This window comes from Poecile atricapillus, chromosome 4 (assembly GCF_030490865.1).
Source record: "Poecile atricapillus isolate bPoeAtr1 chromosome 4, bPoeAtr1.hap1, whole genome shotgun sequence".
NCBI classification, from domain to species: Eukaryota; Metazoa; Chordata; class Aves; order Passeriformes; family Paridae; genus Poecile; species Poecile atricapillus.
The window spans coordinates 29,462,318-29,485,760 of NC_081252.1; the positions used below are offsets into that span (position 1 = coordinate 29,462,318).

At 43.7% G+C, this 23,443-nt stretch overlaps 1 protein-coding gene across 3 annotated transcripts in view; it reads right to left on the reverse strand.

Moving 5' to 3' along the window:
- Window positions 1–23,443, reverse strand: part of LEF1 (lymphoid enhancer binding factor 1) — a 71,031-nt gene that overhangs the window by 14,373 nt on the left and 33,215 nt on the right. For 2 of the 3 annotated variants that reach the window (XM_058837804.1, XM_058837805.1), the window contains exons 5-9: window positions 15,444–15,576; window positions 11,378–11,468; window positions 7,145–7,267; window positions 6,287–6,449; window positions 3,526–3,633 (exon numbers count right to left, since the gene is read on the reverse strand). In XM_058837804.1, the coding sequence (XP_058693787.1) occupies window positions 3,526–3,633; window positions 6,287–6,449; window positions 7,145–7,267; window positions 11,378–11,468; window positions 15,444–15,576 (618 nt within the window). Of the gene's footprint in view, window positions 1–3,525; window positions 3,634–6,286; window positions 6,450–7,144; window positions 7,268–9,108; window positions 9,193–11,377; window positions 11,469–15,443; window positions 15,577–23,443 lie in introns of all 3 variants that reach the window. The other variant, XM_058837803.1, reaches the window with a different exon arrangement.

Here is a 23,443-nt window from a genome sequence, read left to right on the forward strand (position 1 = left end):
GCACAGAACTTTTTTTTTGTCACTTACCTCACAGCAAAAGTCATCTGGACACTGAAAATGTTAGGAAAAAACCAATTATTTTCAGGGCAGATTTTCTATCCCACTTTTAACTAGTTCAATGGTAACAAAGTTTGCTCTGAGCATCTATGGAGAAATTTGCACATCAGCAATACGTATATTTATATCCACATGGAACTACAATTTCAGGCAGTTTTTCAACTAACACTGGCAGCCACAAGCACCTAAAAGACTTCCCACGTTCAATAATCTGCTGACACGTATGTTGATATCATAATTTATGGCTCTCACAAGAACTCTTCACACATTCAGATACTTACACTGTCATACGTGGTAGGAGCAGACAGGGTGTTGAAAGTACCCAGGAGGACCACGACCTGTCTGCAGGGTGCAAACCAGCCAACTAAAACTGTTCTGATAATGCTCGTACCTGAACAAAAGCCAAGTCTGGTGTGGCTGTGCCTGGAGAGTGCGCTCTGCAATACCCGAACAGCAGAGACTCTATAGCACAGCACCCTTAACATGGCTGAAGTGCAGAACACAAATGAATGCCTGGCAGCTGTCTTTCCCAGAGACCACACAGGCCACAGAGTGCCAACCTACACACTCAGCCTTCTCCTGCACCCCCATCTATGGAAATGGCCACACCAGAAACAAAAGGTCAGCTTAGACCCACAATTTTAAACCTCAATCATCTTGCATCATCCTAACCACCACTGATATTCCTCCATACGTCTTGTCTTTATTGCCCTGTATAGTCAGTGAAAGCTTTTTGTGTGTGTTTTAAGAAAAAAATCATATCCATTTATATTTTAAAGAAGCCTCCAGACAGGCTGGATAAGCAACAACAGATGAGCTCTGGGAAAGGCTGGTGCAGTTGCTGAGCAGGGCTCAGTGGTAAGCAGGGCTGCAGGCTGCTTGCCAATCCTCTGGCCCCCCATTCTCATGGCTGGCAGCTGCATGTCCCAGCCCAGAGCATGCCACACACACAGTGGTTCAGAGCAGAAAGGCTGAGGTGCTGGGACACATCTTTCCATGAGCTAGCTCTGCAAGGTGCTGGGATGGACTGCAAGTGATGTGAGAAACCACCTCAAATCCCTGCAGTGCTCACAGATTGATAGACAGCGAGGGAGGACTCCAAATACAGGCTGTGGTGAAGCTCCAGCACATGAACTTAAGTAGCCTCCGCTCTGCTCTGACAATCTGGGCCTGTCTGACTCTCAAGCTCCTATCTTTATTTATCCCAAGGTTGGCAACAGGGTTGGCCAATGCCTTGTGAGCAAGATTCTGAAGTCAGGACCAAGACTAGAAGTTAGAAAACACATTTCAAGGGCTCTGGAGAACTCACAGCAATATACTTTATCACTTCAGCACCAAGGCAGCATGTTTTTAGAGAGGAAAGTACATTAGTGAATATGTTAACATGGAAAAGTCATGTGAGGAAAATTTGTTCTATTTTCTATGTCTGAAAGCTGATCTGAGATCTACCTATGAGATAAACACAAGTGAAGGAATAGAAGACTGGGCTGAAAACTAGTTGTCAGCATTCCCAAGCAAGATAGCTTCTGACAACTGCAGCACACACAGACACCCTCATGTTGTGAAAACATTGTGCTTCTCATGTCTATCACACAATTTTGCATGACTGCTTTGGGTATCAGTAATAAATAAAAATGTATGAAAAATGTAGTTTTAACAGTTGAATAACAATGTTTAAAATTTTCTTTGAATTCCTAAAACCCTGAATAACCAGGCAAATCAAAATAGAAGAACTAAAACCAAACAGTATGTAATTTTTACTTGTACTGTTTTGTGAAAAAAAGAACCACCCCTAAGTCACTTCTAACCCTCAAAATACTGGAGTAGTACCTGTGCTAAATTAATACAATTTCACTTTTTGGAAAAAACCAAGATAATGTATATCTGAAAAGGTTTCAGTGATAAACGACGCTCTCCTATGATCGCCATCTGACCGCCACTGCAGAATGTGTGCATTCCTGGAGAGGCAGAGGGGAGGGCTGCAAGAGGAAGTTAGCAGAGTTCTTCATTGTAACATACAGGACTGGAGTATGTCAGAGCTATACTTCCACACAGGATGTAGGCTGGAAGCACATCAAAGAGATAACTCATACGTGCCACCTCACACACTCCAAATGTCTGTCAAGGCATTTAAGAAACCGCAGGTCTGCTGCTTGTGCTGTGTGGCATAGGCTGGGGCAGCACACAGGGTTCTCAAAGCCAACATGACCAAACGTCACAGGACCATCTTGATGTCCTTACTGGACATCTGATGTCCAGTAAGCATGAGCTGACAAGACTCCAAAGTGGTGTGATTTTCCATCAAGTAAATTTGAGACAAGCAAAACCCCCTCGTTTCCAGGGAGTCTTTCCCTAAGACCCTGTTTGTTCCCAGCTATACTTCAAGACAGCTCTGTTGACATGGTCTGGCTACTGGAAATAAACCCCATCTGTGTAGTGTTGGGATAGTTTATTTGCTGTATAAAACAGACAAAAAGAAGCTGCTAGGGCTTTCAGTTGTGTCTGTGCTTACAAAACTGGGCATGCATGTCAGCAAGACGTGGGTATTTCCTTCAGAGATAATCACATAGTTTCTGTGTCAATGTATTCAGTGCCAGTTTCTACAGTTTCTGTTAACACTGTATTTAGGGATCAAAATCCTTAATTTCCAAAGACATTACTGAAGTAGAGAAAAACTAGTGTCCACCTAATGCAGAAGGAAAATTGAGCCAGATATGGCATGTACATTTCCTATCCCCATAGATGGTGTCACATCTAATGGAGGGACAGAATGGAACTCAGAGCTTGGGTTAGGATCAGTCTCTCAGGACTGCAGCTTCTGAGCTTGATATTGTCACATTTAGCTACACTGACAGCTCGTTGTAGGCACCAGAGTGTAACCATGCAGTGCAGGTTATTTAATAGTTAATTGTAAAATAAGAGCAACTGTTGAGAAAACTCCTTAACATATACATATATCTATGTGTAACAGCAGGCTTTACCATGAGGGTTACTTATACAAGATTTGCACAGATGGACCATTCTGATTTCAGCTAAAGTTCAGACTGCATTGTGACCCCTGGGCTTGCAGTTCTCTTGAAAACAAGACATTCTTTTTTTCTCAGGTCTAAGAAAGATTTCTGGATAATAAGTGATCAAATAGAAAATGATGGAAAATTCACAGCTGAACAGTACAACATGAGCTTTCAGACAGTACTGGCCATTGTCTTAAGAAAAAAACTTTCCACGTTATTTTTTTTGCCTCAAAATCTGTCAATTTCATAAGAAGCATCTCAACAACAACAAAATCCCAAGCTTTCTGTGTGCTTGAAGTGAAAACAAATATAAGGTTTATGTTATATGTATGTTCACCATCCCTTCATCCAGAATTTTCCACAAGTTATAGAGAAAAAGAAGAAACAATAATAACTTTAGAAGTTACAAAAAGAAAATTAATTTTAAAAAAGAATCTTCAAGTGAGTGACTTACATAGTTGTCTCTTGCAGACCAGCCTGGATAAAGCTGCATGTGTAGCTGCCTTTCTTTACGAGCTAGTTCATAATATTTTGCTTGTTCTTCACGGGAGAGAGCATGCCACTGCAAACAAAATAAACACACCTTTAGACTAGGAGCTAACTTATACCTAGGCAACAGATGACTTGAGCAAGTGTTTTAGTGACTTTGATTCAGTCCTTCCCCACTGCAAAAGTGGAATTCATTAGCAGTTACAAGCACCTGTGTTTATTAACCGACTTTCAGGCATTTGTCAGCTCTGCAAATGCCAAGTGCCTTGAGCAAGACAAAAATTATTTATGGAAACAGGGCTCACCAAATAATCTGCTCACAGAACCATGCTCTCCCAGCACTACTTGAAAAAACCAACAACAAACAAACAAAAGCAAACCCCAACAAAAAAACAGCAACAAAAACAGCCTTTAGCTTCTGACAGAACTGAGGGGGTTTGTGCTGCAAAAAGGGCAGCAATCTCCCCTTGACAGAAGGGCCTGCTGTCTTGGCTTCAAGCAGCAACTAGACACAAGTTTTCAATGCTGACACAGAAGGCTTTCTGTGCACCAGAACCCCTATTCCAAAATCAGCTTCTAAGTATTCAACTTTAAGGTACCTGCTTTCTGACTGAAAAAGGAAATGGCAACTGCAAATAAAGAAATCACAGAACTACAGTCTTACAAGTTACATGAGCTGACCTTTGTAGCCAAGCAGGAATAAATTTCCCAGTTTCATGTACTTAAAAAGAAAAACGTCCCCCTCCCCCCTGAAAAAAAAAAAGCAAACAGAAAACTACATTAGTATCTAGTAATTTTGTTCTTGCTTAAACACCTATCACGAACCTAAACTAGAAAGAGTAAAGGCCCTTTATTTAGAATTAAGTTCCAATGCTGCAGCATTAGACGCATCTTTTTGTTTTACAACATCCATAGGGAAGTAAGGGAAGAAGTTATTAAAAAAATCCAAAAACCAGGCAAACAATCATTAAGAAATCATTAAGACACTCATACAAGACTAACATACAGAACTAAGATTTCAGATCAGATCACATTTGTATGATTTAATATGTTGTTTGGTTATGCATCAGAGGATGTGAGCTAAAGCTCTTGTCTGCCTTGACTTGGCGAGTTGGATGTGTTACTGAGAGCACAGCAATTCAGCCTGTCTGCAACTCTCAAACTTCCCATGCACATTCAAAAACTGGAAGGTAGTGAACACACTGCTGTGGCATCAGGGAACCCAGCAATGTGCAAAGTCTCAGTCCCTGAGAACAGAGACAGTTCCTCCTCTGGCATAGCAGAGGGTGTAAATAGTGACCAGGAGGACTGAACTCAAAACACCTGACAATAATTAATGTCCAAGCAATTGCATTGGATAACTCATGCTTCATTTGCACCATAGGAAAAGTGGAATTTGAGATACTTTCATGGAGAACAGTAACTTGAAAAGAGGAGTCCAAGCTGCAGAAAAAGCATGCAAAGGAGCCCTGAGGCTGCTTCCTTACCAAAACAGAAATAAATAAGCTACTGCCCTTGTTCAGGCCAAGAAAACAAGGTTGACACATTAACTAGGATCAACCATCTGGGACTGCCATCATCTGTAAGGGTAGTTCACAGAATACTGTGAGCTGAAAGGGACTCTCAAGGATCATCAAGCCCAACTCTTAAGCAAATGGCCCATACATGATCCCAGAAAAAGTGGAAGAGGCAAGTACCAAGACAGTCCTTTAAGGGGAGGTAACAAGATCTACAGAAAGCAGCAGACTGCATGAACTAGGACAAGTGCTGATAGAATTCTGCTCTGTTTGGAGGGGGAAGTCTTCTGACTGTACATCGGAAGCACTTAAAGGAGCACTTTAAGGTCATGTACTGATTTCCCACTTAAAAGTACAGGGTTTTCAGAGCATCACAGTGCCTCTCAATACTGGTCAGTGATCAAAAGGAGGTGGGAATTAGAGTAATCCCTACTCAAACTCAGATTGATACAAAAGTCACCTCTTTTCTCATTACTGGGAGTCAATTGCAAAATGGGCATTTACCCCTGCTGCCTTTCCTTGGAAGAATAACACTGGCAGAGAACACAAAGGCTGTACTGTGAATTGGCCTGCATAGGTTTTTTGCTGAGCATGGAAAGTACAAAACATGACTACAGTGCCACAGAAGCATACAGCTCTCAGCAAGGCTCTGGTACATGTACTGGGATCATCAGCACTCAGCTGATGACTTCAGAGACATTCAAAACTTGTCTGGGAAGGTTCCTGAGCAGCCTGATGTAACTGGACCTGCTTTGTGCTGATGTGGGACTACATGACCTCTGTGAGTCCCTCCCAGCCTACATGACTACAACTGGACCACATGATATTCACTTTTATGGAGTTTCATCTCCAGTGGCATCCAGTGTTCATCTTTGAATGATCCCTTCCTGCCCTGATGGACACTAGCCTAAGGGTGGACCCAGAAAGTGATTAGAAGGCTCCTTCTATGTGTGACTGAGGGTATTTAATGTCTTAGATGCTGACACCATAACATGAGTGGAACAGACACAAATTTGATGATATTGCTAATGCTGAAAAAAGAAAATCAAGATACTGCTTTTATTTTTGTTGCATGTCTTATCTTCTATAGCTAATTTGATAGTTGCACATCAGTTATCACCTCAAGCAGAAAGTCAGCCTTCACACCCAGCTAAAGGGAAACACAAATTAGCAGCACACGTGAGCGCTCACAAACCCTCCTGTACATACCCTTCTGCCAAGGATCTGGTTGATAGCTGCGCTTTCTTTCAGAGTACACTCTGCTACAACGTTTGCTCTCATTTCTTTCATGTACAACATGAAAGCATTCAGAGGTTTCTTAATATGAGGTCTTTTTGGCTCTTGTTCTTTTCTCTGTTCGTGCTGAGGCTTCCTAAAACGTGGTTGGGAAAGGGAAAGGAAAGGAAAAAAAGCATTAATTTGCCTTCAACCTAAAAAATCCACTGGGAAATTAATAACTTGTGGTTACAATAGCACTTAAATAGTAAGAATGAGGGTTTCAGTGGTTATGTCCCATCCACTTTCATATCTTTTAATTTAGTACTCAGGGAGGATGTCGGGTTGACATTCTCTAGCAAGTAACATTTAATCTGTGAATCTGCTCCAAGCTTGTCTCAATTCTCTTTTTGAAAGGCTATCCATGATGCCCTAAAAGACCACTGCCACAGGCAGGAGAACAGCTTCTCATCCCCTTCTTTCCTAGGTCTTTTGCCTTTGAGTACTAAGCAATGAGACAGCTTTTTGCTAATGAATTTTGCAGGTAAGAACTTCTCCAGCAGAAGTTCATGAGTTCACACTCAAGCAGCAGACACAACTGGACAGGTCCATGATTACGACTGAATCAAGATGGCTGTTGCCAACAGCTTAAAAGTGCTGGACTGGAATGAAAAATGGCTTCTCATTACCTTTACCAAAGTGTAGCCCACAGTCCCTGTTTTAGTCATAGAAGAGTTAAAATTCAAAGAGGTCATGAAAGGCACTTTTTTTAAGCATCCTTGACTCTTCTTCAGATCAAGTTAGTTCTCAAACATTTATTCATTAAGGGCTAGAGCAGAAAGGCAGACTCACACATGCATTAGCTCACTGTCGTTGTGCAGATGTTCTTGTTTTACTTGAGGTGTTACAATAGCTGGGTGAGGGATTCCAGTTGTGTGAGGGCCTGGAGGACCAGGAATCATGTGATGTGAAAACCTAAAAGAGAAAACAAAGCAAGGTCTGTAACCCCACTGAAGACAGGCATCAAACACATATTGACAGCAGCAGAACACTCTAAGAATGCAAATGCCATGGAGCTTGCAATGAAGGCAACTCTTAGAGAGCACATGAAAAATATTTGGCTAAGATTTGTGCATTGTAGCCCAATTATTCAAGAAAAACAAACTAACAAATCAGTCAGCATTTTGGTTGTAGATAAGTTGTTTTTTTACCTTTCAGGCAAATACTTTTGGCAATGCACACGAGAAATAGTTAATGTTTGTACTGTTGCACTGTCTAGAAATAAAAATACACACTTCTTAACCAAAAAATGTATTTCCACACCAAGATATAAACATCCTTGAAATATCCACCACCAGCCAATGCAAAGGAGAAAACTGCCATGCAGAAACAAATAAAATGAAAGAAGAGTCTTTTAAAGAAGTCCCTGATGGCTCTCTTTATTTTTCAAGGTACTTAAAGTAAAAGATTTTAGCATCATTTCATCTGAACGAACCCACTATTCTTACCTCAAATGCTTAAAATAAACTTTGAAAATCCTATATCCTGTATGAAGGATGGGAGCAGGGAGAGATTTTTGTCCTAATTAAAGCTTCCTTTCATTTGTACAAGGAAAATGGAAAATAAAACCAAAATACCACTAACTGAACCCACCCTACTAACCCAGGTCACCCTCAAGGACAGCTGAGACAGATCTTGAAGGTGCTGAGCATTGCAAACTCTGGCACAGCAGAAAACCTGCATGCTGTATTTTAAACTGGTGGAAAGAACTGTTAACATCAAAAGCAAGCTCATGCTCCAAAGTTTTGCTGAATGAGTGATAGCTAAGGAGTGGCATCCAGCCTCTCCTTTCACCATTCCCTAGTCCCCTTGTTGCCCTTTTCCTTCATGTGATCAAAATAAAGGAAACACAAAGCCCTGTAACCAAATCAAGTGATTTTATCATGGAGAAAGAATGGGTTTTCTTCCCAATCACCCTGACAGGCACATGCTTATCATTCCGCTGTAAAGAAGTGAGGGGACAGTGATAACCCAAAAGAGCCCACACACAAAGAGGTAAGAGGACCTACCACTTATCAAGTGCCTGCCCTAAATCCCTGTACAAGAGGATGGCTCTTCTACAGATCACAGAAAAAAAACCCCAAGAATTGTATATTGCAACCTCTTGTACACCAAGCACAGGATGCAGAAGCTGTCTTTAGAATGCGAAAGCAGAGCATAGGAGGTCTGGAGTGTGTCATGGCCAAGTCTCGATTAGCATTGCTTGCTTGCACTTAGACATAAAGACACAGTGCCTGAGTCACACACCAGTACAAATACTGTGCTGGCATCCCCTGCCATTAGTGGCTTTGGGCTACGAAATACCTACTTGTGGGCAAGTTTCCACACAGAGCATTACCTACGTGATTCAAGACTGATTACCAACAAGTTTGAAATTGGACCTAGAGAACGCAGACTATAGTGACAATCCACCTGTTTGCATACTGGCATGAGCAAAACCCAAGGATGCTATGCACAACACTAGGTGTTGCATCTAGAAATGAACTGACTCATTTCAGATGAAACAGCTCAATCAATTTTTGACAAATCACTGGTGCTACTCATTGCAACACTTCAGAGACTGACAAGAAAATTCTGAATGAGACCAGTGTGGGATCCAGGCAAACTGCATATACACACAGAAGTTAAAAATATATGCGTAAGGGTTTAGCTGACTGAAAAGCAAGCAAAGGCAGACCAAGACACAAGCAGAAGAGCAACTTGCCCTCTAATGCCAGCAGTTACTCCCCAGTCAGTCATTCACCTCCTACACCTACCTGGACATGGAAGGGTCGACTGAGAGTGAGGATGGATAGGGTTGCCTGAATCCACTCGAGATGGGATATACAGGCTGACCTTGCCTGAGGTCACAGAAGAAAGGAACCCATCAATCATATGATATGGTATTCAATGGTTACTCTAGAGTTACAAGCTCTTGATGGGAACTCAGTACTAGTCACAAATAAATAGTAAGAGCTAACACTTCCAAGAGTTCTCCTAATGAAACTAATGAATACTTAAATGCTTTGAACTTTCTCCCTTGCTATTGAAAGATTCCCAATCTAAGTTTCCACTGGGAAGGAAAGCAAAACAACCAGCCTTCCTCCCCCAGGGCACACACACACATCCACACTCTTCTAACTCCATCCCTTTCTCACCTAGTTTTAGAAGCACTGGAGTCAGATTTGTTAAACAAGCTCTTAGGAAAAACGCATCTTGTTCCAAATAGTTCTACTGTAGATAGGAGTGAGAACACCAGATGATGAATTATTAAGCTAAAAAGCCTTTTGAACAGTTTTATTAAGTCCTAGAAAACTTAGGACTCTCTGCATTAGCATATGCTATAGTGAGGTACAAGGGGACAGCTTTTCTAAGTAGAAATTTATTCCATAAAAAACCCCAACCCAACCATGTAAACGCCTACAGCGACACAAGTCTATCTTACTACTTAAAGATCAAACTTTGCAGTCCAGTAAGAGAAGCTTGTGTGAAGTTTTTGCCTCCTTTGCACTCTCACATATACAGAATATTTTGCCACCAGTCCATCATTTGAGGTCTTTAGTTTTTATCATCATCACTACATTTTGATTACTTTCAGTCCACAACGGCTCAGTCATGACTACAGTGAACACCCTGAAGTAGCATGTGATGGTAATGTGAGCAAATGCCAGTTCAGCCCAAACACCTCTACCAGCCAGAGGGATACCACACACATCAATCCTATTCAAGCAGCTGCTTATCAACTGGCCAATCAGCTCTCAGATGAGAAACAATGGAACCTGGCCTTTGTAAGGTTCAGGACACAGGTTTCACTCTTGGACCATATTACTAGAAATGAGCAGTGCTCAAAGGGAAGAGGAAATGAAATAAAAGAGTTGAAGGAAGCCTCAACAGCGCTACCTCACAGCAGGGAGCCATAGCTTAAGGGACAGCTGAGTATGTCCTGCTGTTGGTGAGCGCTGCTGAACACATCCCTGAGTCTTGTAAGGTTGGATCTTGTCTCTCTCTCTTTTCCCTCTTCCCTCCCCCCAGCTTCTGCATTGAGAAACCATTCAGAAGAAATGACCGACCACATCTGGAAAATGCATGCTAGCAACTGCCTGGTGGTGGAAGTGAGGAGTCAGCTAAGCAGCAAAACGGGGAAGAGGCGGGAAAAAAAGATTAAAAAATTAGATAGATACTTCCATATTTTAATTTGATATCTACTTATTATTTGTTCCAAAAAGGCATGTGGCCTTTCCTGAAAGAGATGCCAGCAATACATTTCACCATCTTCTGCTCTCTACTTTCTCTGCCTGTTGTCATCTGGATCATGTTTCCCTCCCATGGAGACATTAAAAACCAAAAAAATATGCATCCCTCATTGCGTGGGCACAGACTAGTCACAATACAGATTCTAAAGCACTGAAATTGTAGCTGAGTTGCCTCATTCCCTGCTCCAAGAGAACTGAAGGCAAGTACATATCTGCCCCAAGCAGACATGAAGCACCCTCCCAAATCTATTCCTCCGAAAATTTCCTCCAAAAGGAAAATGACACCCTGAGTGGCAGCAAGAGATCATGAGAGTGCTAGTATTAGCAAGAGCAGCAAGATATCCCAGTGGCAGAGGCTTCTCCACATAGAAACTGTAAAAAGCGGCAGACTACAGCAGTTTGTTCTCCATTTGGAGTTTCAAGATTCCCCCCCTTCAAAGCTCTTTTTTACCTCCCTTTTCGTTAGTAATTGCAATTTTGTGTATTAAAATCTGCATTTAATTACTTGAGAACAGTTTTCTGCTACCATTCCAAAAGCTAAGAGCCACAAATCTGAGCCATAAGAAACATACAGACTTCAAAGTGAAATCTACACACTTCAATTTCTGTACGTGTTCAAAGAACAGATTCATTTAATTTCAAAGATTGACATTTTTTCACCTTTTCAATTAAAATAAAGTAGCAATTTCTTACCAGAATGTCATTATTATTGTTTTGTATTGCTGCGTTTGATTCAACAATAGTGAATGGTGTGAAAATGCACCTGTCTGAGAAGAAGCTAAAAAAATCTTACCAGCCAAGAGGTGGTGTTATCTGTCCAACCCCCCCTGGAGACAAGGGATAGAAGGTAGGGAGATCAGGAGCTGGAGGATGCCTGGACATGCCTGTTAAAAAGCACAGAAAAATGAGTGAGTTTCCCCTCAAAATACTCCATGTATGACCTACAGTTCCCAGCTGATACTACAATGGCACTAGCGCTGTGGATAAGGAATAACCACTTCTTGGTTAGTGTTAAAAGCAAAAGGCTCCGTGGGCCACCTTTAAAACAATTTGCACACGATACTGCAATTCAAAGTGAGATAGTGGAAAAAAACAACAACGTAGAAGGAGAAAATAAATGTATGGGTAAGCACGTGTGCAAGTTTAGATCTCCTGTGAAGTGCATTAGATGCTACTGTCCTCTCAATGGTCTCACCAAACCTGACAGGATCCTGAGGACCTCTTCTCTAACACGTCATGAAACAAGGGGAAAATAAAGCGTTGTCAAAGAGGCAGCACAGCAGAGCTATTAGATTAGGTAAATTGCTACTTTTATATTTTCACGGGTTCCCTTATGGATTCACAGATTTTGGAAACTTGCTACCACAGAGGATCAGCGGTTAATTAAGAATCATTTTCAGGCCTGTAATGGTCACACTTGATATGATTCATTTGGCTTCCAATTGTCACTCCAGTTCCAACTAAGCTCTTCATCAAGTTCACTCCTGTAGGCTCCAAGGTCAATCTGTTCTGCAATGGTAGTATTTCATGGAAAAATAAGAGTCCCATCAGTAATGATCCATCAGCTCACATTCCCCAGAACACAGAGTCCTACAACTGCAAGAATCACCTCAAGATTAAAGCTAATCCTCATCCCAAAAGGGTCTGTGGTCTCCATTCTTCACCTAAACCTTGTGCCCCAGGAGACATGGAATTACAGTTGCAGAGGCCACAAAGACATTGGTTTATTTAAATGTGTTTGGGGAAGAGGGGGTGAAGCAGAAGGAATTGTTAAGTCTACTTCACATGTTAAATCAGCTGCTTTAAAAGGGTATTAAATATTTATGTGGTGACACTCCAAAGGTCCAAGAATGAGCGTGTGCTACCTTGAGACTTAGTTTATAGACTGATGTTACTGATTTATTCCCCTCCCCAGTTTGTATTTAAATCGTCTGAATTTAATTACAAGATTTGAAGAAAATCTGTCAGGACTGCATACAGGAAAGCATGGAAAAAAATACCAGTGGTGTCAATGTCTCAAAAAACCTGAATTTTCAGACTTGGAACCACAACCTAAGTGAGGATCGAATTTCCGGCCAGTTGTCTTTTCAAAGGCGTAAAACAGCTGGTAGCTGACAGGAAAGGAAACACTTTACATATCCCAGGGCTTTTACATGAGGGGGAACACTCTTTCCGAGTGGCTAAAAAAAAAAAAGAAAACCAAACAAGGAGTAAAAGAAGAGCAGCATCTCGTCTCTCACATCTCTGATGATGACTGATGCTCCTGGAACTGATGACATGACTTCTGCTCAAGGAGCTGGGCCACTCCTTCCTCAGAATCTGCAGTTCTGACCCAAGGAGACAACACTGCTGTCTCTTAACTAATGCACAGTTGCTCTTGCTAATCCTAAACTTCTGGCCCCTTATGGAGGGCTACCAGCACTTAGCACCCTCAGGAGCACACAGAGCCACCACATGGCCGGTGCCCTCCGAAGCAAGTTCTCTTGAGACGGTTAAGAAGAAAAATAAAAAATTAAAAGAAAAAATAAATTAAAAAAAATAAAATAAATAAGTGACTGCCTTTAGGAAGGCAGTGCTGTGTGTCCATCCCAAAGTGCCTTGGGTGCAAGAGGCAGCGCTGAGGGCAAGCTTCTGTGGACCCCCTTGTTGGAGGATTTTGGTGGGAGGAGGGCACCAGGGCTAGGGGCGCCAGGGCAGTGCCTTGTTCCAGACCCACAGTGGGAGGCAAGGACAGAAACAATGGTTGGAGGCGTTTGGCAGAGGACCTGAGGAAAAAAAAATCCTCTCTTTGCAGCAACTGCATGGGCTACTTCACTGCGGCTGCTCCCACACGCCGGTGGCGCCGAAACAGGGAGTATGGACAGAAAGACCACACACATCAAGGAGACCATCCCAGACAAAACCAGTAGTCTCCAGCCTGCATTCTCCACATCATCCATCCCCATCTTTGCCAGACACTGAGCAAAGGGATCAAGAGCCTGTTCAGGAACACCAGAGGGCAATGAGTTTTGTGCCTCCTGGCAGAGCCCCTCAGCAGGCTTGCACTCATCAGGGATGGGGACGTGACTGGTGGGATGCCGGACAGGGGAGAGGAAGCAGAAGAGAGGATGTGCAGCAGAAACAAAAAACCAACAAACCAGATATTGTTCAGTTGGGGTCTGCTATACAGGAATGCAAAAATAAACTGGGGTAAAGGCAAAAAAATGGGGCACAGAAGGGCAAACTCAGCATGCAGTAAGCAAAAACCTCTTGAGCTCAGAAACTGCAGCAGCAGGTTGTGGCCCAGCTGTCACAGCCAGCTTCAGCAAGAGGTGGAAATCCCATTCTCTTAACACGTGGCACCCCTGGGATTTCAAGGAATGAGTGTGAATATCCTTCTCCTGGGCACTGATGCAAAGGAGAAAGATAAATGAGGACAGGAGGTCTCCGTTTGCTTCTTCCAAGTCTAAAAAAGATATTATATACATATTTACAGGCCAGGCTTTCCAGTCAGAGTGCTTTTTGTATTCTCCCTCCCTAGAAAAAAACAAAACCTAACCAACAAACAGCAAAAACCACACAGAGCCACCAGGCCATAGCATTTTCTGGATGTAGCTCATGTTATTATCTCCATAGTGCAGCCAAAACAAAACCTAGGCATTCAGGGAAAGACAGAACAAAAAAAGTCTCTCTCCCTGAACAATGATGACTAAAAGCCTCTTCAGATAAATGGGATAACTGTGCATATGGATGTGTGCCCAGGTAAAGCAGAGCTTCAGGATTTTGTCTACTGGGTGTCACAGCACGTGGTGTGACATGTGAGCACAGAGAGAGGCAGGGACAGGCACCCTCCAGGACCAGTCATGGCACTGACAGACTTCCTGCCCACTCAGAGATATCCAGACTACCGTGATTGCCTTTGTAAAGCCTCTGCTCTCTCTCTTTCCCTCCTCACCACCAGCTCTCTCATGAAGGCTTCTTCTGCTCAGGTTCTTACCCAAACTCCAGCTCAGACCTGTGACAGCCATGGACAGTCCTCCCCTTGCACCTCCCCACCATCCATCACATTCCTCCCCAGCTCTTGCAACCCACTGCAAGCAAGCACACCCTTCCCAGGAATCCCTTGTGTTCTCCTGGGTACTGGGCAGAGGCTCTTGGCAAAGGCTGAACTTGACATCTTGGAGAATGTCTGCTCTTTCCTGGGGGCCTGCAGACTAACCCTGAGCAGAGCTGGTCTGACATTCCCAGATGTGAATCTAGGAGGCTTTTGTGTTTGCCTTAAGGGGTCCTAGAGGTGCAGAGAAAACTGACTGTCATGACTTGGACATCTGAAAAGATGCTTCCTGCAGAAGGCAGCCAGCACAAGAAGATTAAAAAACATCATATTTATAAAACTTTTACTTGCACAGGCTCAAAACTATTTTTATGGGCAGTGCTTTGATTATGCCAACTGACATATAGAAGAATATGGACAGCCAGAATACAAGGACATAAAATAAAGTGAAAGAAAAGGTTTCAATAACACCACTATTGAAGCACTCTTCCCCTGTTTTCGGGAAGGTGAGGGATGGTTGCCCTTTCTGTATTTGCATGCTGCAAGCCTTGGGCACCACAGGAGATGGTGAAGACTGGCTGCTCTATTTGAAAGACTTTGATGAGAAAAGCAAACCAAAATTATCGCATTAGAAAGAGCATAAAAATTTAAGCAGCCAAGTTAAGTATCGGCATCACAGCAGAATTACCATCTCTGAAAACAGGCCTGTGCACCTGGAAGCCTCCCTCTAAAAATATTACAAATTGGTAATATGGGCTCTGTCAGCAGCACAGAGAGCATCAGGACCACCCTGCATCCTCCCTGAGCTGGGCAAGGATGGGCTCACCTTGTTTGGAGCTGACGTCAGAGGGGACATGAGACGGGTGTGACCCCGGGGAAAAGTGCTCATCGCTGTAGGTGATAAGAGGGGTGAGGGGGTGAACCGCATGAGAAGGCTGTACCACGGGCACCTTGTTGGACTGCAAGAGAAGAACAAAAATTAAATTGTGTTAGCGAGGTGAAGCTTCTGCTTTGAAAAAAACCAAAAAAACCCCAACATTTCCAAAATGCTGTTTTTAAATAGTTGCACTACTGAAGCGAGGGAAACAGATGGACAGACATGACACTGGGGCTAGTGGATGGAAACCAGGTTTGCTGCCAGAATCGGCATCCTCAAACCACTGGCACCTGAAGAGGGATGCAGATATTGAGGAAATGCAGGGAAATGGGTGGGGGCCGGGAGCAGGAAGAAAGGCATTTGGGAGACATTGAGACAGGGCTGCGGAAATGGCAAATGGAGCTGCAGGGCAGGAGGAGCAACATGCTGGGCAGGCAGGCACTGTGCACCAAGGGCTGCAGTCAGCAGCACTGCTGGAGAAACCCTTTGGTGAGCAGCATTTGGGAACAGCATTTAAAAAAAGAAGGTTTAAAGTACAGGTTTGCCGTATCTCCAGCCTTAAAGGCAACACAAGCTTCATCAATTTCCCTCTTCCTCCCCACTGCTCTTCCTGCACAGCTGTGGCATGGCACAGCTGGGACAAACCCCTGCCATCACAAGAGGAACAGCAAGTTTTCCCCTTGCAGTTTTACAAACTCTGGTTGAAAACTCTTGGTCTGTCTACCAGGTAACTAAAGGGTCACCCTTAGAAGCCTGATTTTGTATATAAGCAGCTGGCAGTGGCCTCTCAAAGAGAGTTAGAGGGGAGACCTGCTGAGTGCATGGGGACAGCTCGGGGGTCCTCTGACCCTATCAAGGAAAACTCAAAGTGTTGCAAACACCCACGAGGGTACTGAAATGGGTGCCATAAGGTGATGTCCTGCATGACAAGATGCGCACTTCCTACCAGCACTTCCCAGAGTGCAGAGGCACAGGGGAGGAGGCGGGCAGCATGACAGAAGGATGCTGTCCAAAATTACCCCCTAAGCTCAAGGTTGCAAGACAACAAAACTCCTCAATCCAAATGAAATCCTGCATTATTAACGCTGCTTGAAACTCAAGTTGCTCTTTCCATGCTCTTTTTCCATGGTGGGATGAGCTGTAGTGATGATGCCAGCATGTAACAGGCACTCCTCATTTGTTCCCTGCCACTCTACCCTGCCCCTTAGAACAAATAATTGTGGAACAAACAGGTTTTTAATAAAACCCCACCAAAAAATAAAGCTCTCCTTCAGACAGACACACTGAGTGCACAGAGAGCCTGTCAAACGTAAGGAATTAAGAAAAAAAAAATAATTTAAGAGGCCAATGAAATTAATTTTCATTCAGTTCACTATTGAAATCCTGGTACAAAGAAGATGTTAGCTCCATGCACAAGTCCATGATTTTTCTGGACTTCTGGAAACAGACAGGTTATTAAATGGACAACTCAATTTATTGTTAAGAAGTAGAGGAAAGGGAGCAAACGGGAACCAGTGCAGCATTTTCGGCTTTCCTTGTTTCCAGAGCACCACCTTAAGGAACTTGCATTAGCAGGCAGTATCTTCTTAATGTCTGACCTATCCCTCCAGTCATATAGCTCAGAATCTGGTGCCATGAATTTTTGCTAAATTATGCTATCCTTGCTCTCCTCTTAATTTTACGGTTTTCAACACAGATTTGCTTTCCTGTGGGAAAGAGATAAGAACCTGAGGATTTTAATTTAAGCTCCGGCCTTGTCTTATATTTTTCAAGATGGAGAGAGAAAGCAGCGCTAGTAGGTGTTTTAAAGCCAACAAGCATTAGGTCCATTTTTATGACCAAATAATACAAGCAATATAAATTCTCAATAATATCTATGAGTTGACTTGTAAAGGGGATAGCTTAGACTGCTATTCATCTTCCCCATTTGTATAAATTCCACAAAAAACAGATACCAACAAATTTCAGACAATTAACAAATTGGGCCTCAGTCTTTAGATATGAGACTTGTGGGCCAGCCCACTGTTCAGTCACTACTTTATCAACAATAAACTGTATATTATGAATAAAGATAAGCAATAGATGTATTTAGGTCACACACACACACAGCTGCTAATCAGCATTAATTTCTCAAAATTTAGTAATTAACATTTTGTATTGTACTGGATGTAATTGTCATGCACGCCCCTGGTATCAGGGTTCCTTGCTTTCAGAAATCACCCATTTATACTTAGAGCATGCCAATCCCTGTACCCCCTCGCTCTACAGCATCCTGCAGATTTTATTTTATTTTCTAATTCTCAGCACCTTATCCCCTAAGCCCATGGCAGCGGCTTTCAACGGGCGAAGGAACCGTGAGAAGTCAGGAGAAAGGCAAACCGCTTGTCAGCGGGCTTAAAATTAACATATAAACGGGCCATATCTCCATTAAGAGCATTTGGGGGTCTGCAGAGCTAGAAATTGGGATAAAAAAAAAAGTAACAATAAAAGATAGCAATAATGCAAAGCTTTCCAGCCTGCCCGCCCCACACTGCTTTGGGAAGACCCGGGGATCTCTGGCTAAATCCTGTGGGTCGCCCCAACGTGACAACAGACGGGGGCTCGCTGGGCACAGGCTGAGCCTCCCTGTTCCCTCTGGTCCCACCGAGATGGCCACAGTGATCGACAGCAGGAGGACACAGAGGTTAACACATGCATGGTGAAACCAGGAGGAGAAAGGCCTGATGACATATTTTCCAAAAGTCCTATGGACTTGAAATGGTTCTGCCATGGCTCCTGCCTCACAAGGCAACCCAGATGGATTATCTGGGCCTTCCTCACAGAAAGGGCTCAGGGCAGGAGACCAAGACCTCGTATGCAGACACCTGGATGCCCCTCTTGCCACCCTCTCAGCCCTCTCACCCCCAGCTGGGCCCAAGGCTCATGCAGTCCCATGGACACTGCCCTGCACCCTTTCCCTGGGGACATCTGGACTGGGGATGTTGCCAAAGCCTCTTCCACCAGCTGCTGCTCACAGTGGGCACTACTGCCTTCCAGGGCTGTGAATCATGGCCAAATCCCACCTCACACTCAGGTACTAAACTGTGCTGATGAGACTGCTTCTACTGCTTCCCAGTCTTTACCCATAGGCTTCCTCCTCCCACAAACATGGCATCCCTACTACATTTGTCTGCCCAAATCCTCCAAAGACAATGCATACAGCTGCAGAAACACCTGAGAGACTGACAGAGATCCGAGCTTGGTCAACATGACCTCCATGCAGGGGGAACTCCATTCCCCATGGCCTGTGGAGCACCTGCTGACCAAGCCCACAACCAGCTCTCCCTGGCACACTGGTGACATTCATATCTAATACAGGCATGGTCCACATTTTCTCCTCAGCACAGCCTGAAAATCTGTAAAACCCCATCAGTCAATGAGACAATTACATAATTACGCACTGTCCTATGTGAGGTTCTTTAGTATTTTAGTACAGAAATTATACTTCATCCACCCACCAAAACATAGCATTTTGGTGCAAGTAGGTACCCAAGCAGCTTCTAAAACCACCATAAAGTGAATGAGGATGAAATTTCCATTTCCATTCTCATTTCCAAGTTGATCTGGAGAAGCTGAAGGTTTGTTGAAGCCGTCCCTAGCACAGCTCTGATGTGGCATAAATGGTTTATTACCACAACACACCAGTGAAGTTATATTCTCTGTGCCTAAGGTTCTTCACATGACCTGGAAAGTAAAGGAAATGGAACATACAGCATAGCTCAAGACAGGCAATTTGGAAAAAGTAAATTACTAAATTACTAAAAATGAGGACCTCCTGTTATGTTTTAGGACACCTTATCATGCATGTGTTGCTACCTGTTACAAACACTAAAGGCTCATGGCAAAAGGATAGCCTTTCCTGTTGGCCTGAGGACACACAGCTGTGCCCCACAGAACTCAAAGGGACACTCCTGAGTGACTCAACCTTGGTGGTCTCCTTCTCAGAGACCACACAGCCACCAGGGCTCCAGTCCCAGAGCACAGTCTTGCAGCACAGACCATCCCGGCAGCCTTTGGGAACTGGCCTCTGTGTGGCCCTCCCTAGGGCACTTTTTCTCTTCAGCTTGGCCTTCCCTGTTGGTATCTGTTATTTCTCCCAAGCATGGCAGTGCAGGCAGGGGACAGTCCCCTGAAGGACACCAACAGGACTGTCAGAGCATACATGTACTGGAAACAGCAGGAGCCAAATGATTTGGCCAGTTAGGGCTAAGATGAAACTGCTGTTCAGTTCTAAGACTGACCTGAAATAAAACCCCAAAATCCCCAGTACAGTGTTGGTGGGCAAAGGGTAAGAGCTGGCAGGGAAGAGGGCTCTGGCCCAGCAGTTGACATTATCCCATCAGGAGCTTTGCTATGCACTGGACACCTGTTTAAAGCTATTGCTGTGTTAAAGTAACTCAGGAACAGGTCAGTACAACAGCAAACACTTCCCTTGCAAACAGCAATCACAGTCTGCAAGTGCTAAAGCTTGAACTTACTCAGGCATTTGGCCAGGGCAAGGAGCAGAGTGAGAAATCCCCTGGCTGCAGCACTGGCACAGCTGCTGCCACATGGTTGGGTGACCCCTGCAAGTGCCCTGCACCAGCAGTACCGCACCTGCACTCTCAGAGCCACTCACCATTTCAGACATGTGCCTGCCCTCTCATCCGAGGAGCACACTGTGAGACAGTTCAGACTAATCTCTGGTGAGTTCGTGGTTAAATGCTGTGGCACAATTTCAGTCTGAATCCAGTAAGTTTTCCCTCATTTTGAAATGCTTCTGAAGAAAAGCAAGAGTCCAGAGTAACAAACCTCAAGCCCTCCCCAAACAGCCAGCTAATGCTTCAGTGAAGGCCCAAACCTGTCAGGTATCTTATATGCAACAAGTGTGCAAAAACTATAAAAAGCCTGAGACAGCCATGGCAAAAATGCCTGTAGGTCAGCGCTGGGCGAGGCGGGCAGCTGGGAGCTCCTGCTGGAGCTGGGGCCACCATTTGTTCCAGCTGCTGCACAGAGAAAGATATTAAATTAATGACCCTTCAAAGGACAAGCATCTACAAAGGAGGTTGCAGGCAGGCAGGGAGATTTGCAGAGAACCATGAGGCAAGCAAGCCTCTGCACACAAGACCCAAGCGCCCCTTGCCAACATCCAAAGAGGTGCTGGGTTGGTTTTTGTTTTTCCTCTTTTCTTCAAATGCAAAGTCGCTTCTAAAAAGCCCAAAAAAAATGGCCCCAGCCTGTCCACTCTCTCTCTCCTGTCAGCAAGTTATGCATTAGTTACAAATTCTAGCAGATGGTCTTCTCAATTAAGACTAAAATAAGTCAACTAAAAAAAACCAAAAAAAACCCCAACTTAAGGATGAATAAATGCATGCATTCCCTTTCATTTCTGAAAGAGAGGGTCATTTGAAGAAAGCTTCAACTTTTTGACAGCAAGTGTTAAGTTTAGGGGGAAAACACAACAGATAGCTCCTCAAAAAAAAAAAACCCACCACCAAAACATCTCCAAACCTTTCCACTACTGCTATAGCAGTACCTCAAAATAAAAAGACTAAATGGTCCTGTTATTGTTGGAGAATTTGAGGCTACCTTGATTTGAAGAGACAAGAAAAATTCATCGCTTTTTTGGCCTATTCTCATTTCTGGAGCCCTGAAATCATTTTTAGGCTGAAGGTTTTAGCAAACCCAGAAGATAGCAGTTTCAGCTGTCCTCTCAAAATACCAACAGCATTTTAATGGCTAAATGAACTCTGTATTTATGCCTTTGCTGACCAGCTGTTGCAATAAAAATGCAAGATCAAGAAGAATGTTACTTTGGAGCAATGTCAAAACCAAGACCACATCTGGACTCATCATGGACAGGCTTCAGCAAAGGAGTAGCAGTGGTGGAAAAGGAGGAGGTAACAGCAACGTGTTTTGACCAGAACTAGTGACCAGTAGAGGAAACAAGCTCATCAGCACCAGCAGTAACAGCAATCACAATTTGCAACCTCCCTGGGAGCTATCATACAATCCCTTTTCATAGACAACTTCGCAAAGATGCAGCAATGTCAATATATAGAGCTCAGTCTCTTAACCATTTCTTAGAGCAAAGGTTTTTATGTCCAAAGCCAGCTTCTTTCTAGGCTCTTGACAGCAGAGATTATTTTATGCTGAATTTTCAAAACCTTCTCCAATCCTTGGACAGTGCAGTTGGGAAAATACCAGAGTGGGTATGGTGGGGGGTGGCTTGCAGCATTACTTTTAACCTCACCTGAAGCTAAAAGCAACAGGGATAGGAAAGCACGCACACAGGAACACACTGCTCACAGGAAACCAAGGTTTAGGAATACTGTGATTTATGAAAGACAAATAAAAAAGGTGCAGTCTTTTAACCCTGCTTCACAACTGGGCAGCAGGAGGCCATTTATCTTACTGACCTTTCGTGCTTACCAACAGCAGGGGGGACGCCCCAGGGACTCGCCATTTTAAGGAGGTGAAGTGAAATGCTGAATCGATGCTGATGCGAAACTTTACAGCTTCAGACTGCTGCAGACCGCTAACGCTTACTCAGAGCAAAACTAAAATCAAACCTGCACGTTTCAGGGGGCAAGTTGATGGTTTGACGAGGTCAGAAAAAAATCCTCCCGATCCCCCTTTTCCTCACGTACTGTATTCAACTCTTCACTACGGAACTAAGTTGCACTTAGTACTGGGAGTCAGGAAAGGCCAGAACACGAAAGCTACTCTAAGTCAGTTATAGAAAGTTTCCCCATCTCCCAAGGACACACTGCATCATGAAACCAGCATGCCAGAAGCCCTCAGAAGCTGGAGAGAAAAAGCTGCCAGTACATCATCAGCAGGTAAAGGAGGTAGGCACCCAGGATGCTTTCTAGAGCTTCCCATGGTTATTTGGGAGCAGGAAAAGTTTGTGACCTTTTTCCAGTTGCTCACACCACTTTCCTTTTTGGGAAGGCCAGCAGCAAGTGGCTGTGTCTGCAATGCATGGGAAAGGCAGCTTCATGGCCAACAGAACCACGCCACAGTCCACAGGCACAAAGATCAGCACCTGAAGCAAGTGCAGGCAGCACACAAGGACAGGCAAGAGGAACTGGAGGAAACTGCTCTGCCAGAAGCCCGAAGGGTTGGTGTGCAATAAAGAATTCAGTGCAACAGCCAGGAGAGCATTGCAAAGGAAAGCGTAAATGTAAGTTGACAAAGCCTAGGATAAGTATCTATCTAGATGGATTACTGTCAGTCACTAAATTCAGGTTAATTGCAACATTACTGAGAAACCACCACTATTGGCTTGACTACATTCTTGTCTTTTTCCAGCTTTTTCACCCCTCCTTCCCCTTCAGTCTTGGATATTAATATAACACAACTGTGATATTTTTTTTTCTGAAAAGTTGTAATAAGCATTTGAGTTCCCTCAAGACAGCTTTAAAAACACGGGTGTTGAATATTTGACAGAAACATGCTTTATTTCAAGTGTTCATTAAGCACTGCCATTAAGTAAGTGATTAAAGCACACCCAGTATTAAAATAGCTTGATTAGAAATCCCCTGCTATCTCAATTTTCTTCTCTCCCATGACTTCTTAATTTGTTTGTTCTTGCCTGCTCAGGAAGGCTGTCGGGAGACCTGGAGTGCTGGTGAACCATATGGGGAGCCAGGCAGGTCTTGTAAGGCTCTGATCAGGGGAGGACAAGCCCACTTCAATTTCTGCACTGCCAGTTCACATACACAGAGATTACACCTAGTTTTACACAGTCCATTGGTTTTGGAAATATTACTGATAGGGCATTTAATTAGCAGAAAAGCCACATGCTCACAGAAAAGGCTTTCCCTGTTACAATATTTTGCAATGACTTATTTCACTTTCTAAACTCAGCAATGGGTTCTCTTAGATGGAGATCAGCTGCCAGCAAACACTCCACAATTTGACAGCCA